Source organism: Strix aluco, chromosome 26 (genome assembly GCF_031877795.1).
Source record: "Strix aluco isolate bStrAlu1 chromosome 26, bStrAlu1.hap1, whole genome shotgun sequence".
NCBI lineage: Eukaryota > Metazoa > Chordata > Aves > Strigiformes > Strigidae > Strix > Strix aluco.
In genome coordinates this window covers 6339969-6358646 of record NC_133956.1, presented here as the reverse complement: position 1 = coordinate 6358646, position 18678 = coordinate 6339969, and the positions used below count along the sequence as shown (strand labels likewise).

General features: G+C 45.5%; 1 protein-coding gene and 1 non-coding gene across 15 annotated transcripts in view; both read left to right on the top strand.

Annotated features, from left to right (window-relative positions):
• The window catches only part of PUM1 (pumilio RNA binding family member 1), a 78484-nt gene extending 62508 nt beyond the window's left edge, over positions 1–15976 (top strand). For 10 of the 14 annotated variants that reach the window (XM_074850920.1, XM_074850925.1, XM_074850923.1 and 7 more), the window contains 8 exons: positions 2738–3005; positions 3529–3658; positions 4449–4583; positions 5967–6104; positions 7771–7896; positions 8880–9001; positions 10489–10681; positions 14177–15976. In XM_074850920.1, the coding sequence (XP_074707021.1) occupies positions 2738–3005; positions 3529–3658; positions 4449–4583; positions 5967–6104; positions 7771–7896; positions 8880–9001; positions 10489–10681; positions 14177–14308 (1244 nt within the window). In that variant the 3' untranslated portion in view covers positions 14309–15976. The other 4 variants (XM_074850932.1, XM_074850924.1, XM_074850921.1 and 1 more) reach the window with 2 other exon arrangements.
• LOC141915671 (small nucleolar RNA SNORD103/SNORD85) lies at positions 11549–11634 on the top strand. Its single transcript, XR_012621005.1, has one exon. It is a non-coding gene; the product is annotated as a small nucleolar RNA SNORD103/SNORD85 (small nucleolar RNA).
• Positions 15977–18678: the final 2702 nt, after the last annotated feature.

Sequence of the window (18678 nt, the reverse complement as noted above, 5' to 3'; positions counted from 1 at the left end):
TTCCCGCTGTTCTGGCATTTCTCATACCGGGAACTCCTGCGTTGCAGAGCAATTTGAGGGCCTTATAAAAGTCCCCTGGAAGCTTACTCAAGTGCTTTGTTTTCAGACAGCAGCCTTTGTGTTTCTTCCCCTGTATTTTCTTTTTGACTCATCCTTTCACTGTCTTTTTTTTTTTTTTCCCTGAAATCAGTAATTCTTTCAGGTTAACATCTGTCTCAAGTGTCCCGGCAACCACTGAGAAGATGACTTACCATTTCAAAATAGAAAATGTTCAGTTGTTACGGCCGCGGTGTGAGTCTGAGTGACGTGTCCATCTTGGAGTCCCCAGGATAGACTCTGTGCACATTGTCCTCCCCAGATACAGATTTTTCCTGACGTATCCCAGACACTTTTAAGAAAATATGGTCAGTGTGTTTAGAGGCAGAACCACACCACTGCTGTCGCTCCTATACAGTTCCATGTACTGTGTACAGCACTGGTTTGCTGTCGTATGTCGATGCAGAGTGCTTGGCATGGACGTAGGATGTCTTCACGCAGTTTGCAGACCCCCCTTTTGAAGTTTGTTCTGGCCGAGGATGCAGGAGAAACGATCAGTGCCAACATCTTGCAGGAGTCCTGTCCCTTCTTTGCAGTTTTTGTCCCTTTATCCTACCCTTGTGTCCTAAGATCTTCAGGAGCTTCCAGCTCTGTGTACTGCTCTTGATCGAGGAGCTGTTTCCTTGTAGTTGTTGGTAGCTCCCACTGAACTCTGGCATCTGGCAGAGTCCCTGTATTCCCAGCCACACATTGGCATAAAGGAGCTTGAGGTGCTCCAAGGTTTCTGGCCTTTGGTGGTTCACAGGTGGGTTTCAGAAGTGCTTGCTTGATTTAGGAAACCTGTCCCCACATGGTCTCTTAATTCCCAGTATGATGTTGAACATCATGGGGAGACCTGCAGTCAGCATCTCCATCAGAAGAGACGGGTAGAAAACTGGAGTAATTCGTGGTTTATTTTGAATCTCTGGAAAGATCAGAAGGTTTTTCTCAGAAAACCTCTGACAGAGAAGACTTTTTCTGTACAAACTGTGCTTTCCCTCTTAACTGAGAGATAAGTCATAGGTGATAACAGTGTGAGTGCTAAACCCTTTCCTCTTACAGTCATTTGCAGATGATCAGGAACTAGTTTTCCACTTCAGAGCATTAGTGCAATGACTCTTACTTGCCCCAGGCTTTCAGAAAACAAGTGGCAATTCTTCTAATGCCATGGAAAAGATGAGTGTGCCATTGCTCAGCTTGTCACTGTTGAGTTTCGTTTACCTGAGAGGTTCCTTTGAATATCCTGGTCCTTCCAGCAGTAAGGAGTATCACTGAGTCACTTTTTGGAGTTCTTCCTCAATTAAGAAGTAAGGTAGGTAGAGAAGATGATGGCCACACCTTTGCCGAGGCAGCATAAGAAAGAGATATGAACCAGAATCTTTAAAGTCTCTGTCTCCTCCTCGAGAAAGGGGAGGTTTGGCACCAGCTCTGGAGAAGTCAGAACGCATTTGCCCAGCTCAGAGACAGATGAACTTAATTAGGTCATTATCAGACACTTAATTCTCATATAGTGTTTCCTGCATGGGAGCTTCCTTCAGGCATTGATGGCAGAGGAGTTCAGTCAGGTCTTATTTTATTTAATATTTTTATTTCAGATACTGTCATGTGCATGGGTGCCAGGAGAAGGCCTGTTCTCTTTGCAGACAGCCCTACCGATGTTTGCCTTGAATGTCTTCCTTCCTTTGCAAAGACTTCTTGCAGTGTTTTTTTCCAGGTGGTTTGCCCTCTCTGCCTCATGTTGGCCTTTCAGGTGGCAGGTTCCCATGTGACAAGAGCATTTTTCTTGGGAGGACTTTGTCCCACCCAGGAAAAACCGTACTCGCTCAAGGCATCTTGCAGCCTTTGACCAGCAGAGGGATCCCGAGCTCTGCCAGAAAGGGAAGAGTCCTCTGCCGTAGCTCTGAAGCAAATTTCGAAAAATTACAGGCAAGGAAACAGTGTTTAAAGGTTTAAGTTGGTTCCTATCAATGCTTGCAGTTTGCTAACTCTGTGGTGAATCATTACCTATTCCCCATATACCTGTTACTGGGTAACTCAGCAGCTGTCTTAAAGTGAGTGAAAATCTTCAGGGCATTTGTGAAAGCACAGGATTTTTAAAAGTATTTTATTGTTTTTCATTTATTGTTATTTACCTGTATTTAATAGTGATTTGGTTTTTATATCCAGAATTTTTATAGTTGCTTCTTGCTGCCTTTTTCTTAACTAATTTCATCTTAATTCTGTAGCCCACCCCCAGTACGCTTCTTTCAAATCATTCACAGGGCAGCAGGACAGGTGAAAAAAACCTGAGGATGGAGGCTGAGGTAGTTAGGGAACAGCAAGTTAGTGAAAAGATGCAAGCGGTGGGATTGACATTTGTCTGTTTTAAGACAGTTTCAACACGGAGCGAGGAACAGAAGCTGTTACAGTCTGTTCTTTGCAGAAATCTATGGCTGTTCCTAACTTCATACGACAGTGCCATGCTCAGGAACGATGCTCGAACGCTTCCTTATCTCAATTATTTTGGGGGCGCTTCATGTAGCTTAGTTGCGAACGCTTCCTAGTTGAACCACGTCAGTAACCCATCTCAGTGGAAAAGGAGTAATTAAAAATAGAATGGCATGCACAGGTTGTAAATTAATCCCTCGGCCTCTTGATTTCATCCTGGTTTTGTGACTTGCAGGAGGGCTCACGAATGGGAGTGGCCGTTACATCTCTGCTGCCCCTGGAGCTGAAGCCAAGTACCGCAGTGCAAGCAGTGCCTCCAGCCTCTTCAGCCCCAGCAGTACGCTCTTCCCTTCCTCTCGCCTGCGCTATGGGATGTCTGATGTTATGCCCTCTGGCCGAAGCAGGCTGCTTGAAGACTTTCGCAATAATCGGTACCCTAATTTACAGCTGAGGGAGATTGCTGGGCACATCATGGAGTTCTCCCAAGATCAGCACGGATCCAGGTGGGATTAAAAACCTTGTGCTGGGGGAAGCTTTTGGGACAGCTGCTCTCTGAGTTGGTATCATTTGCAATTTGCATCACATCCTGAAGCAAAAAGGCAGAACAGGGAAAAAGAGTGAAAAACCAAGTAGTAACGCACTGACCCTTCTTTTTAAAGATTGTTTGGGCACAAATGCTGATAGCAGGATTTCCTCCTCTAAAGAGGAGCTTGCTTGCTTTGACATTTGCTGGCTAGACTCACTGGCATAGCTAAAAGAGCTGTCTGGACACAAGACCTTGCTGTATTACTCTATTGAGATCTGCTTTGCTTGGAATGAGGAGATTTTTGGGGTACTGACAATGACATGTGGCCATGGACCTCATGGCTGTGACCACCCCAAGGTTTCAGATTGCTGGATAGGACAACTGTGTTTTAAAGATTTGTTTTGCAACAGCTTAGTGTATGAGGCTTTTGAGGGAACTTGTATTAACAAATGTGTTGAGGGCGTATGTGCCAGTGGCATCACACCACCCCTATTTTTCAGGTTTATTCAGCTGAAACTGGAGCGTGCTACCCCAGCAGAACGTCAGCTTGTGTTCAACGAGATTCTCCAGGCAGCTTACCAGTTGATGGTCGATGTATTTGGAAATTACGTCATCCAGAAGTTCTTTGAAGTAAGTCTGCATTCCCCTGCAAGTTTTACTTGGATGCCTCCTGTTCTGAGGTTGGATGGGCTCGTAGAAACCCTGCTATTTGGCTAAAACGGTGGATGTCTGTCAACACTGATGTCATCTCCTCCCCTCAGGCTGTTGCATCATTCCTGTTGGGGTGACTGAGGTGTGGGACTCATAAAGATTCATCTGAAAAGTAACACTTTGCTTTGAGATGCAAAAGGTGTAGGACTAGATGATCTTCAAGGTCTTTTCCAACCTGGATGATTCTGTGAATAATAACATCATATCCAGGAGATGTAGGTTCAGCAAGACTTTTCAAGGATGCTGTGCTGAGCTGCCAGTACTCACGTATTTAGGAACAAAAGAAACTTTCCCAGTGAACAGCATCTGCTGGAAAGAAGTGGGGCGTGTTCATACCAGGAGGTTGGGCAGACACCCATCTCTCCTCCTTGAAACTGGGCTGTTCCTTCTCCACCAAGCCTTGGTGGTGCTGTCCAGTAATTTTATATCAGCCCTGTCAGGGGTCAGTGAACTGCCACATGTCATCCTGGTGGCCCCAGCACTTTTGACTCTGCAGTTTGTTTCACATGTGTCAGACATGTCTGGCAGACACGGAACAGACGTCTGGCTTACGCCTGTTCGCATCCATTGAGGTGTGGTTGGTATTTTCTCTTTTCAGTAAGCACAGTGTTTCTCCTTTAACACCTCGGTGTGGCAGCGTGGGAGGGCTGCTGTGCTGCTTGGCCACGCGAGGGTTTGTGCTTGTAGTGACTGGTTTTCATCTTCCCAGTTTGGCAGCCTGGAACAGAAGTTAGCCTTGGCAGAACGTATCCGTGGGCATGTTCTGTCCCTGGCTCTGCAGATGTACGGCTGTAGGGTGATCCAGAAGGCCCTTGAGTTTATTCCCCCAGACCAGCAGGTAATTGTAAGTTTCAATTTTAACTTTCTTCTTGATGTTTACCGTTCCTTGCCATTTGGTGACCTGAACTGCGACCTTCTGTTCCTCTTGTGGCTGGTGTTCTTTTGGTTTGGTTTATGGCATGTTTGTTACGTTTCATGTGCACGATAAGTATGTGACACCATTCCTGGGTCTCGTTGTCATCACCTTGTTCCACTTAACTGGTAATGGTGTTGGTTCTCTGTTAATTCCCTGAAATCAGATTATGTATATAGGGAAAACTGAGAATGATGGCAAATTAGAAGATATTTTTAAATCCCTTGAAGGAAGCAGTGCCAGAGTTTTGCCTTTAATGTTCACTGAGATATCACTGCTTTGTTATGTGGGTCAGTATTCTGCTTACCTGCAGTGAGATGTACGAGGAGCTCCTAGTTCCTGTCGAGCCAGGCCTGGCATTGCAGAGATGTGGATGATAGCCAGAGTCCCGCTTGAAGCTCATTAATAAAGCAGTTCCTCTAGGGTTTTATGAACAATGAATTAAGATGAAAAATACGCTAGGCAAGCTAGCTAATAAAGGTGTTAGGAATTGTAATACAAGAATCTCAATGTAGGTTGTTAAATTAAAAATCTGAAAGAGGCTTTAGGAAAGCTCATTCCCTTTAGGTTGAGCCTGAGTTAAGCTGTTGCCTTAGTGTGTCAGCAGGGTGGTGCCCAAGCTCCAGCACTGCTGGTCCGAGGATCTACTAATTGTATTCCTCCAGAATGGTATTTTGGAGTACTCTGTGCTCCTGAAATGCCTGCTTTTGTCTCAGTTGCAAAACTGAACTCATCCAGTTTTGTGGTATCGTTAAATTCCCCAAAACTGTCATTCTCTGTTTTCTGTTTGTGAAGCTTTTAGCCTGCACGTGTGGTACACTAGTCGTACCTAAACTTTATATCTGCTTGGGTTCCTTAATTATCATGCAGTATTACCTTGCCTATGTAAAATACTAGCAAGTTCTTACCCCAGTGCTGACCGCATTTTAGTGACATATGAAGCTGATACCCCAAAAGTTTGTGAAGCTTAGGCATTTTAGATTTCTTTCTCTTGAGGGGAGCAGAGGAAGAAATGGGGGATGCACAGTAAAGTTGTGGATCAGTAAAATTTCTTAAATTTGGATACTTGTAAGAGGACACGTGTTTAATGAAAGGAGTGCTTCAGCTTCATTTCATAGTGGTATTTTTCTTGGTGGTTTCTGTAGCACAGCGAGCTTCATCTCAGCGCTTGGCCCCTAGAAAAACTTCCAGTTTGAAATACATTGGTGCATCCTTCATACCTTTCATATTCTTGACCACGTTTAGCAGTGAAAACTTTGCATTTATCAGCCGTGAATCCTGGTGGTGCTTTCTGTTTGTCTTTCCTCCTAATAGAATGAGATGGTACGGGAGTTGGATGGCCACGTCCTGAAGTGTGTGAAAGACCAGAACGGTAATCATGTGGTGCAGAAGTGTATTGAGTGTGTGCAGCCTCAGTCCCTGCAGTTTATCATTGATGCGTTTAAGGGACAGGTAAGTCCTTGACCAAGAGACTGACTCTCATTCTTTATATTCTTACGTTGCTTTGAAGAGCGTGAGAGTGGCTGCAACTTGCTACTGTTTTGAATTTTAAATTTTGGCGAGCGTCAGTTGAAGGGATTATGCAGCAACGTTAGGGAGCCTAGAAACTCTTTGGTCATGTCTCTGTTATCATTTTTGTGCAGGTATATCACAGTAAAGCATCCTTGCAAAAATCTATTTTCTTGGAACATCAAGTTTTTTGACTGATGGAGGGGAAAACAAGTCTCTCACTAATCCATCTTCATAGCAAAGGTGGTGAGCAGAGTTTTGTGATGGGTATAGTGAGCTTTCATTATGATCCCTGTCTGTGAGGACGGCTTAGAGAACTGCTGTTTCCCAAGGGTGTCAGACCAGGGAAAAAACACAAGTTTCATCTAGAAAAGGGCAGTTACTTGTGCTTCATTCTCTTAGTTTTTTCTTGATATCCTCTCCTGAATTGATGTCCTGGATATTAATGTGTAGCTGGCTTTATTCTGCCTGTAGTCAGCTTGTCTTCCATTACAAAAGTGCTGGTTTGGGTGTTTCCAGCTTCAACTTAATTGGCTTTGGAGGGGGACTTTGAAGTATTGAGGGTTTTGCCACAGGGATGTGAGGATAGCCTGGGGTTGTTACAGCAGGAACCAGGCTTTATTAGTTTGGCTGCTCCTGGAACAGCTGTGAAAGCGGGGACTTGCTTGGCTGTGTCAAAACAAGCAGGATTCTAGCTGGAAACTTGCTCAGCAGATTTGCTGGTTAGAGTTTAGCTTTGGACCTTCCGCTGGGGAGTTAGGCAAGGCAGAAATACCTCTGGGAACTCGGTTGATGGCACTGACACTTCTTTGACCAGCCGTCCCAGTTTCGTCTGAACTTTCGTGTGGAAGATTAAACTTATCACCTCGCTATTTTTCTGCAGTTAATTGCACTTCAAGTCCTGTTTTCATGCACAGTTTACTCAACAGTTACGAAAAATTTGTAGACTGTCAATTTAACTTCGGGGCTTGGACTTGCTACTTTTGTTAATTTTAAGCAACCAAATAGGACTTTGTGCTTTAGACAGAAAACTGTGCAGCAGTAATAAAATGTGTCATGTTCTTACCAACAGATTTGGTAATCCGTTAGAAATGAGAAAGAAGGTTCTTTGTTGTCACTTCTCCTAAGCATGGTTAAGGCTTTTAAACAAATCCAAATAGTTGAGGAAAATCCTTTTGCTGAGCATTTTTAACTTTCTGGTTCATACCATTTCTTAGATAGCTTAAAATACGTAGCTGGCAAACAGAATGCTGGATTTATTCTTCTGAAACAGTGTTTTAACACAGCTTCTAATACTGCTTGGTTGTCCCAGTGTTCTTTTTATTAATCAAGAGGCTTTTCCATTTGTTTTCCTGTTTTGTGAACAGGGAAGCTGAAGCACAGGTAGGGGTGTGATGTGCCTGCGATCACCCAGTTAGTCCTGTGGCAGCAGGGAGCAGATGTTTCCAGTTTCAGTTTATGCTGTCTGGAGCTGCTGTGCTGCAAGCTGGCATTACCTACCATGTCCAGGAAAAACCCCCATGTGCTCATTTAATTCCAAAAGGTTTCTGGGATTCACAAAGACTAACAGATGTGTTGCTGCCTGTGCTTGCCTGTGTGTTGAATGCAGGTTTTTGCGTTGTCTACACATCCCTATGGCTGTCGTGTGATCCAGAGGATCCTCGAGCACTGTCTTCCTGAGCAGACCCTTCCCATCTTGGAGGAACTTCACCAACACACCGAGCAGCTCGTTCAGGTCGGTGTGGGACAGGGGAATTCAGGTGCTGTGAGATGTTTCTCGTTTACTGCTTTGTCTTAAGGAAGCTCCTGGCAGCCTGTTTGGGACTGCAGCTGTAGTGCTGCTGGGGTTGTCTGAGCACAGGGACTCCATTCCTGAGGAATGGGAAGGATCACACCAGACAACAAATGCATCACCACTAATTGTTTTGGCTATGTGCAAATATCCAGCAGGTATCAAAGTTGTAGTTCCTTTCCTTTTTGAAAAGGATCTTCACTTGAGTGGGTGCGTGTCCTAATGCTTCACTCCAGAAGTTACAGTGCAACTAATGTCTAAAGGGAGTTAATGCGAAAAGCTCGTTACTTCTGAGAAAAGAAAATGCCAAGTAATTGGGGTTCTTAAAATGTGTTGGTTTTATGCACACCCCCTTGCTGGCTGCCTTTCCTCTTCCTTGCAGTCCTTCTGAGAGAACTTGTTTTACTGGGATTCTGGTATTGGGGCACGATGGATAGAACAGCAAATGAACCCTGTCCTGTGTGGAAAGAGGTTGGGCACGGAGGTGGGGCATTGGATCGTGCCTCTGGTATTGTGAACTGGGAAAATATCTATCTTGTCATCTGAATATACACACATTCAGAATATGAAAATGCATAAGGGCAGTGTCCCGTAGCTAGAACCATGGCGCAGCCCTCCAGGCTGTGATTTGGTACATTTGAACCTGAAGAAAGCAAAGAAACTTGAAATAAGCAGAGTATTGACATTTCATGTTCAAGGACACCGTTTTCAGTTTTATAACTGGTACAAAGATGCAGCATTTTACCTCCTGGTAAAACTGTAGAACGCATGTTTTTGTAGAAGTAGAAAGTATTTATATCATTTGTACAGTAGATATTTTAATTAGTGCTTAGTTCAAGTTTGTAAGTCTTAATGCACATTGGGAACTAGTTTGATATTAATGGTTCCTGTCCACGTTTTGTCACACACTTCTGTCTCTCAAACAGGATCAGTATGGGAACTATGTTATCCAGCATGTACTAGAACATGGTCGGCCTGAGGATAAGAGCAAGATTGTAGCAGAAATTAGAGGCAACGTGCTCGTGTTGAGTCAACATAAATTTGCTAGGTATGAATTTGTTCCTTAAAGTCTCCACGCCCTGTGGGAGCATGGACACATGCTAGAGTTGCAGAAGAGTTAGGGGCGGGGTGTAGGTAGGTGAAAGGAGGTGAAAATAACTTTTTACTTAACAACAGAATGCTATTTATAACTGCTTATAAACAGGGGTGAGTGACTGGCAAGGTAAGTTTTACTTGTAATGAAGGAGGATGAAGGTGTGGAAGAGTAGCTCTAATCTTAAATTCCTGAACTTGACCAAGAGTTTTTGTGTGTGTTGGGTGTTTTGTTTTGGTGTTTTTTAAGTGGTCACTATCCCTTGGAATAATAACATGCCATAAGAGCATTTCACTGCCCCTGGGATGCTGTGTCAAGCCACAGGGGAATTTGGGAAATCAATGTTTTTCATCCTGCTTTTCATCATTTGTTTTTCATCCTGCTATTCATAGAAGAATCTGGGCTTTTTATATGCTAAGTCTTGCGGTCCTTTTTGAGACACATGCGTAATGATAGCCTCTTAGGGAAGCTGCAGCAGGCCGAGGTTGTTAGTCCAGGTGCTACAGAGCTACACACGGGTAGCAGCAAAATCCAGGTACCTTAGTGGATGCCAAGGCAAAGTAATTCTTCCTACATTTGCAAACTCCTTTTGTGTGTGTTTCTAGCCATTTGAACATGAAGGCTGAGCTCTTCCGAGGCTCAATATTCCCCCCCTTTTTATGATTAGTAAAACAGTGTTTTAATACTTAGGGACGCACTTAGGGACACAGGGGAAGTGTAACTTTAACAAGAATTAGAAGAGCGTGGTCTTAATGTTTTATTTCAGATTCTTTCTCCCTGACTTGCCTTGCTCTTTTTTCTAAACTTCTTTCCAGATGAACTGTTAATTAGTGTAGGATGTCCCCTGAGCTGAGCACTAGTTGTGGCAAACCACTTGGTGATTTTATGATTCAGTCAGGGATGCAGAAGATAAGACTAGCAAAACTCTCTGTCCCCTTTCATACATCCTATTTAACTTGGCTCTCTCTGGAGAGCAGAGACTAGTCATCTAATATGTTCAGGAATTTTGGAAGTTCTCTGCCTTTTGCTAAGATCTTTCGTTCCTGAATAAGCATTTCCCTGTTGTTCTAACCTTGGACCTCTGTTCCTGTTGAGCTCCAGTACTGAGAAAACCAAACAAAGGACAACTCATATGCTTCTCTAATGGGCATGCTGTGAGAACGGACGCTGATCTCAAATACAACGTCACTCTACCACTGTGTAGAGTTGCACAAATTTGGGTGAAATAAAACCTGAACTGGTCCTTTACCCAAATTCCCATTCAGATCCCCAGTTCCTTGGACTGCTCTCCTGTTTCACACTGCTGAACTTCTGTGCCAGCCCATACGTCTCTCCCAAATGGTCTGCCCTTGTTAGAAGCATGAGAGATCTCCTTGGGGTTGAGTGAAAAGCCCAGTAGAGATGTTGCCTGCTCACAGATTGTCCTTCTTTTATTGTTGCAGCAACGTGGTGGAGAAATGCGTTACTCACGCCTCCCGTACGGAGCGTGCCATGTTGATCGATGAGGTGTGCACTATGAACGATGGCCCTCACAGTGCCTTATACACCATGATGAAAGATCAGTATGCCAACTACGTGGTGCAGAAGATGATCGATGTGGCAGAACCAGCTCAGCGGAAGATTGTCATGCACAAGGTAAGCAGCTGCCATTGATTGATAAGGATGTAGGGCTTGTCACTGCCACACTGGTTGCGGAGAGAAAATAAGAGAATAAAATCGAGAAAATCATCACGATTACTGTGTTCAGTTTTGGGCCCCTCACTCCAAAGAGGACATTGAATGACTCGAGCGTGTCCAGAGAAGGGCATCGGAGCTGGTGCAGGGTCTGGAGCACAGGTCTGATGGGGAGCGGCTGAGGGAACTGGGGGGGTTTAGTCTGGAGAAGAGGAGGCTGAGGGGAGACCTCATGGCCCTCTACAACTCCCTGAAAGGAGGGTGCAGAGAGGGGGGATGAGTCTCTTGAGCCAAGGACCCAGCGCCAGGACAAGAGGGAATGGCCTCAAGCTGCGCCAGGGCAGGGTCAGACTGGCTCTTAGGAAGGATTTCTTTGCAGAAGGGGTTGTTGGGCGTTGGAATGGGCTGCCCAGGGCGGGGGGGGAGTCCCCATCCCTGGAGGGGTTGAAGAGTCGGGTTGACCCAGCGCTGAGGGATCTGGTGGAGTTGGGAACGGTCAGGGTGAGGTTCATGGTTGGACTGGAGGAGCTTCAAGGGCTTTTCCAACCGAGATGATTCTGTGATTCTAAGGCTGAGATGATTGCATTTGCCATTAGAATTTCCTAACGATGCGGGTATTTCAAAGTTGTGTATTTTGGTAGTAGCTGAAATATCAAAATGTACAATAACGAGATGCCATTTGGACTTAACTAGCTGGTTGCTTCTAGCAATCTCTTCCTACCTAGTAACCCAGTTCCACACTCGGGGTGTAGCAAATGCTGCTAAAAACCACCGAGATGTCCTGCAGCAGCGCCGTCGGGTCGGTGCCTTGCGAGGGGCCTCTGAAGGTCTGGCGATGCCGACACTCTTGCCCTCACTGAGAACAGCGTTTGCTGACGAGAGCGGTTTTCTGCGCTCGGTGGAGCCGAGCCAGACCTCCCCGTGCCACGAGCGTGGGGCTGCTGGTGGTGTTCCGGGGGGCTGCCAGCACTGCCCGGGCCGGGACGCTCAGGGCACTGGTAACACCACGCTAACGTGTTGCTGGAGCCTCTGAGCCTGGAGCCATTAATCAAATTCTCTGTTTCTCAGTTTTGAACACGGTTTTGATGAGAGACTTCCACGGTCTAGCATTGTGCTGCAGTGTTTGAATGCGTAACAGTTTCAGGAGTTAATATTTGTCAAAAATGAAGACATTTTGGAATTAAACATGCCTTGCTGCCAGTCCTACCTCCCAAGGCTATATGCCTGCTGCCCCAAGGACAGGAGGCTCTAAAAATCAGGTGATGTCTTCATTTTCCTGCTTTTCAGGGTCACATTTGTGGGTCTTTATAATTGTAATGAATGGGAAAAAAACCCCACTTTTGTGTAGTGGAACTGAGCTTATTTTCTTCAGTCACATGTTTTAGTGTCTGTTACTTTATGAAAAATACCAGCTACAGCTAGACCTCTTCTTAGAAATAAAATACTGACTAACACTGGCTTGGAAAACCCCATATTTATTTATTTCTAAGAGGAACTGTGAAGAGTGTCAGGTATTCAAATCCCAATGAAATCAAGTGTGTTTAAGACTAAAATAGACCGAGTGATTTTTCTGTAAAAAGGAGTGGGTATTGTCTGTGTAAGGGAGCTGATTTTTACCTACACAAGGCAGTTGATCAGTATATAAACAACGTAGATGCAGCTGAAATAATCTTCAGGGAGGTTAATTCTTAGGTTTAGGAATCAGTCAGAGTAGTTCTTTGAAATCAATCTGTATTAGACCAAAAGAAATTATAAAGATAATTAAATAAAAAGGTATGGCAAGGGATAGACACGGTTTAACTGTAGCAGAATGACCTGTAGCTTTGCTAAGCTGTATATATATAGAGAGAGAGATATATATATATTTTTTTAAAAAGATCTTTACTGACATGTTCTTTTTCCTGTCAGGCAAAATCTTTTGAATAAAATGCTAATTAGGTTATCAGTGTGGTTGTCAAAAATAGAACTGGGATGACAGCTAAATAGGACTGAATGTGAAGATTTCAGCTACGTTATCAAGGTGAATGAAAGCCTGGGAAAAGGGAGTGTATGGACTCTTGCTTTTGGGTTGTGAAAACTGCTGTTAGGACAAGCAAGCAGTTTGTGTTATTGTTAAAGACAGCACTTTTATTTAAAAAAAAAATAAAATACTGAAAAGTAATTTTAACAGTCAGTTCTGTCAGTGGAAAAATAAAAAGTCTTAGAAATGAAGATCAACAAAGAACAAACTGTTGGACCTGAGGAGCTTTACTTCTCCTTAACCTCAGAGCAGCAGTCAGACCTTCCTGGAAACGGGATGTGGGGAGGGCCGAGGCATCAATTTATGATTATTACAAGATGGGTCCTTGAAGTGAAATAGGAATTTCAACGGCTAGAGGCTGAGGGGTGCAATAGGATGAGTTTGGGATGGATCTCCCGTGGAGTTTTATGGTCAGTCCTGGCTCAGGCGAGCGGTGTGATGTGGCCAGGGGAGGAGCAGGGAGTGCTGTACATCATGTCCTGGCTATTTACTCATCCTGTCTGCAGCTTCCCCTCGTAGAGGAGTCCATTGTCATGGTGTTATTGAAGGAACGTGCTGGTGGTGTGGGATATTTCTCATCTAGTAATGAAAATGAATTGCTCTTATGTCTCGTTCCTCTGAAACTCTCCAGCAGAACTTCAGCAGCATAATGATGTTACTACAAGGGAAAGAGTTTTCCTTGTTTGGGTGCTCTGGCAGTAAAAGTGCTTTTACTCTGGCTACAGTAGTTACTGCGGTGTTGGAAGTGACTTTTACTCTGAAGTAGTGTGAGTGGGTGAAGTTTGCTTCCACAGACCTCTTCTCTGCTTAAAATAAATATTTTAATTGTCAGGCTCAGAAATCAAACTGCTGTTCAGCCCAGGAATACTGCTTGTCTCTCCCAGTAGCTCTTTCAAATATACCTCTGAAAATCAAACCAGCAGCTCTTCCAGGCTTTTAGCAGTTTTGAAGTTCGGTCTGTAGGAGGGAGGCAGAAGACCCTGCTCGTGTTCAGCAAGAGCTGCTCAGCTCCACTAGACCCTCCGCTGCCTTTTCTGCCGCGGTGCGTTTGCCCCCGGGCTGGGGGCAGGGTGTCAGGGCCCCCTTGGGACGCTCGAGCACCCAGGGGCCGTGTCTCTCCAGCGTCCTCCCTTGGGACAGAGCCTTGTCTCCACCCGCACGCTCGGATCCAACTGGATTTCAGTAGTGTAGCTCAGGATGGTGCCACCCGCTTGACCAGAAGTTCTTCCTAAAAATAACATCAGCGAGTTACGGAACATTAACTTGATGCACAGTAATTGCTGTGATTACAGTCGATGGCACTTTAATATTTTTGTGGTTTCTGGTGCCCTGCTGGTGGCCAGCACCCTGACCGTAGGGTACCTGCAGCTCGCTCGGGATCGCCGTGGCCGTAATTCGGGTTCCTGAGCTTCACTGCTGCTTCTTTTCTCTCCTAGATCCGGCCTCACATCGCTACCCTGCGTAAATACACCTACGGCAAACACATTTTGGCCAAGCTGGAGAAGTACTACATGAAGAACGGGGTGGACCTAGGGCCCATCTGTGGGCCACCCAACGGGATCATCTGAGGCAGCAAACTGGGGAGGAGCTCACTGGCCATCCGGTATCTACAACCAGCAACCGACAATATTCCAATATACAGTTAGAAAAGGTTTTATGGTTGCTAAACTGCTAAAAAAAAAAAGAAAAAAAAAGAAAAGCCTTTGTAAATTTCTTTAATTTTATTATGCATAACATGTACTAATTATTTTTTTTAATTAACTAATTGCCCTGCTGTTTTACTGGTGTATAGAATACTTGTACATAGGTATCAAATGTACATGGAAGGCCACATTTTTGTTCACTGTTGTATCTATATTCCAAATGTGGAAACTTTCAGGGTGGTTGGTTTGAAGAAAACAAACAAAACAAAACGTTTTTAATTCATCTGCCTTGCAGGCAACTTTTTTGCAAATACCTGTTTTTTCTCCTTTTAGTCAAAAGTCAGCAAGAAGTTTGAATTTTAGTTAAATGGCACAAACGACGCATTTAACGCTGTTTATAAATATAAAAAAAAAATTCAACTTGCTAAAGCTTCAGTTTAAAAAAAGAATTAAGTTTTTGAAACTTTTTAAGTGCTTTTTTTTTTTTTTTTTTTTTTTTTTTTAGTATAACATGCTAAAGGAGGTAGCATAGCTGTCGTTTTTGGGAAGAAAACGTACACACCCAGAAAGTTTTTAAAGCGAGGGGGTGGGGGGCGGGTGTACTTGTTTACTGCCTACTCAGTTTGTTCTGTTAACATTGAGAGACACAATTTGATTATTTAGCATGAGGAAAAAAAAAAAAAATCCAACTCGGCTTTGGTCTTGCTTCTATAAATATATAGTGTATACTTGGTGTAGACTTTACATATATAAAAATTTGTAGTATTTTCTTGTTTTGATGTCTGATCTGTATCTATAATGTACCCTAGTAGTGGAACATACTTCTGACTGTACAATTGTACATTTGTAAACCTCTGTAATGTAAATGTGGAGAAGTTTGAATCGACATAAACCCGTTTTTTGGTAAGAAAAAAGAATTAGCAAAACCTGTGCATTTCAGTGTATATTCACACCTTTTATGGTCGTAGCATATAGTGTTGTATATTGTAAATTGTAATTTCAACCAGAAGTAAATTTTTTCTTTTGAAGGAAATGTTCTCTTTATACAGCCTAGTTAATGTTTAAAAAAAAAAAAATAAATGCTTGGTTTTATTTGTCACCTAGTTGAACAGTAGCGATCCTTTCTAAATGTTATAAAAAAAATGATTCAGTTCAAAATAGTGTTTTTTTGAATCTTAAAAAGTAATGTTTTGCTTATTTTGTGACAGTAAGAAACAAAAAGTGCAAAAGTACAGAATCCCCTAGTTTTCCTTACAATCAGAGTCCCTTTTCACCTTGTAAAGTGTGAATCACCTTCCCTTTTTGTACAGAAGATGAACTGTATTTTGCATTTTGTCTACTTGTAAGTGAATGTAACATACTGTCAATTTTCCTTGTTTGAATATAGAATTGTAACACTACACGGTGTACATTTACAGAGCCTTGTGTATATTTCCAATGAACTTTTTTGCAAGCACACTTGTAACCATATGTGTATAATTAACAAACCTGTGTATGCTTATGCCTGGGCGACTATTTTTTGTAACTCTTGTGTAGATTGTCTCTAAACAACGTGTGATCTTTATTTTGAAAAATACAGAACTTTGGAATCTGGCTTTGTGTTGACTTTGAAACACCTTCACCGCAGTGCCCCCCCTACCCCTTTTTGCCTCTCTCTTATTTAAGAGCGGGGAGGGCGGTTGTGTCCGCCAAGAGCAGAGTGCCCGTGGGTCTGTCTGCCTCCCGCTCCTCCTGGGGGCTGGGATTTTGGCTTTTTTCCCCCTCTTTGAGCACCTCTAAACCTCTTCAGAGCCCGTACAGCCTCCAAGCACCCCCAGCCTCCATCCCCTGGCAGTGAGTTGGAGGGGAACACCCCCCCCCTGCCCCCCATCTCTCGATCACTTCAAGCACTGCAGCTCCTGCGCAGCGGGGCAGGGAGTAACTTTCCCTGGTACCGCTCATCTTCTGCTCCTGGTTTCCTCTGCTGCTTCATCCTCCTCTCCCTCCCACCCTCTTCGCAGGCTGGGGCTGCCGCTCGCTCATCCTCTTCTTCACTTTTTGGGGTGGGGGGATGGAGGAGCTGCACCCACCGTCGAGGTGGGGATGCCCCAGTAACACTGGCTGCTGTGTTGTTTGCTGGTTCGTTGAGAACTGCTAGAAAAGCAAAGCAAGCACCGAGCTGGTGTTTCCATGGAGACTTTCCCCAGCCCCAAGATCTCCATCCCAAGAGTTTGGCTCGGAGCCGGGCGCTGGGGGAGCCAAGTTGGGACTGTCCCGCTCACCTGCATCGTGTCCCACCCCTACCCCCAGTTCATCGTCTGCTGCCCAGGCCGTGGCCTTTATTCCCCCATTCCCTCCCTTGGGGAAGCTCCCGCTCTGCGTTTCATGCCCTGTGCCACTGAACAGGACGGGTGACCCTTGCTCGGGGAGAAAATGGGCCTCCTCTTACCACCAGTTTTTCTTCATTTCCCGGTGTGCAGCACCTGCCCTGTCCCTGCGGTGCAGTTTAACGGCTGCTGATTTTAAAGACACTTTTCTGAAGGTTATCATCAGAATAATCTGGGAAATCTCGATAAGTTTGAGCGCTTGTGAAAGTAGGGTGACATGTCATAAACTGATGGAGGGAAAGAAACTTCCCATTTTACAGGAAATGAGATTTTTGGCTCAGGGCATTAAAACGTTTGATTTTGGAGCATGTGTCAAATTACTGATCCTGCCCGTGCTGCCACTTTCTTCTCACCCCTCAACAGAACCCAATACCCCTGTGACCCAGCAGTGGTTTTAAGCTGTTTTCACACCCTTTGTTAAATTTAGTGGAGAGCTGACTTGGGCTTTCTGACACCTTTTTTTCCCTGGGTTTGAAGCCAGCCTGGGCTTCTATGCAACGAGCAACAGCCACCAACCGAAGTGCTCCAGGTCCTGGAGCCTTTGGGGCTCTTACAGCTCTTTAACGCTTCACTGAACCCACAGTGCTTGAGCAGCCCAGCGAGGCAGCAGCGTGGCTGCAGATTTGGGGCAGAACATAGTGAAAGCAAGGGATATTTTTTCTTTTTACGTTTAATTATTTTACATTGAGCATCTATAACAGTTTTGAGAGTGGAGTGAGAGTCTGCTCAGGCTCTGTGTTTCTTCCACCAGACACCTGTGGATCCAGGGTTAACCCTGGGCACCCTTCCCACCACAGCAGCAGCAGCAAAGGTGTCCAGGAATGGGTTTAGCTCTTGCCCAGACCTGCAAACTCCTGCTCCGCGCCTGACCTGGGAGGAAGGATCAGGCCAGCTGTGCCTGAGCACCAGCACGGCTGGGGCTGAGCCTGGGCAACCGCCCCACGGCCAGCAGTGTTGGCCCTGTCGGGGCGAGGGAGGGGGCACGGCGGGGGCTTGCCGGGAAGGATACAGCCGGGTCGCTCCACGTGGGCCCTGCTTTGGTTACTCCTGAGTGTGGCTGCGGGTTGCTGCTGGAGGAGGGATGGGAAGGGATCCGTCACGTCAGCTGGGGTCCATCATGACACCCAGAGTCCATCACATCAGCTGGAGTCCAGCACATCAGCTGGGGTCCATCACGATATCCAGGGTCCATCACATCAGCCAGGGTCCATCACAACACCCAGATTCCATCACATCAGCCAGGATCCATCACATCAGGCAGGGTCCATCATGATATCCAGGGTCCATCACATCATCTGGGGTCCATCACATCAGGCAGGGTCCACCATGATATCCAGGGTCCATCACATCATCTGGGGTCCATCACATCAGGCAGGGTCCATCACCACCCAGATTCCATCACATCAGGCGGGGTCTATCACAACACCCAAGGTCTATCACATCAGGCGGGGTCCATCACGACACCCGGGGTCTATCACATCAGGCGGGGTCCATCACGACACCCGGGGTCTATCACATCAGGCGGGGTCCATCACGACACCCGGGGTCTATCACATCAGGCGGGGTCCATCACAACACCCAAGGTCTATCACATCAGGCGGGGTCCATCACAACACCTGGGGTCTATCACATCAGGCGGGGTCCATCACAACACCCAAGGTCTATCACATCAGGCGGGGTCCATCACCACCCAGATTCCATCACATCAGGCGGGGTCCATCACAACACCCAAGGTCTATCACATCAGGCGGGGTCCATCACGACACCCGGGGTCCATCACACTCACCCTGACCCCACGGAACAAGATCTCCCGCTTCCAAAGGGGCCGCAGTGGGGTAGCAAAGGACCCGATGGCAGCCGGGCAGCACCCGCCCCCCCCGCCCCTCCCCGGCCCCTCCCGTGGGACCCCGACTCTCGTGTACAGGCCCC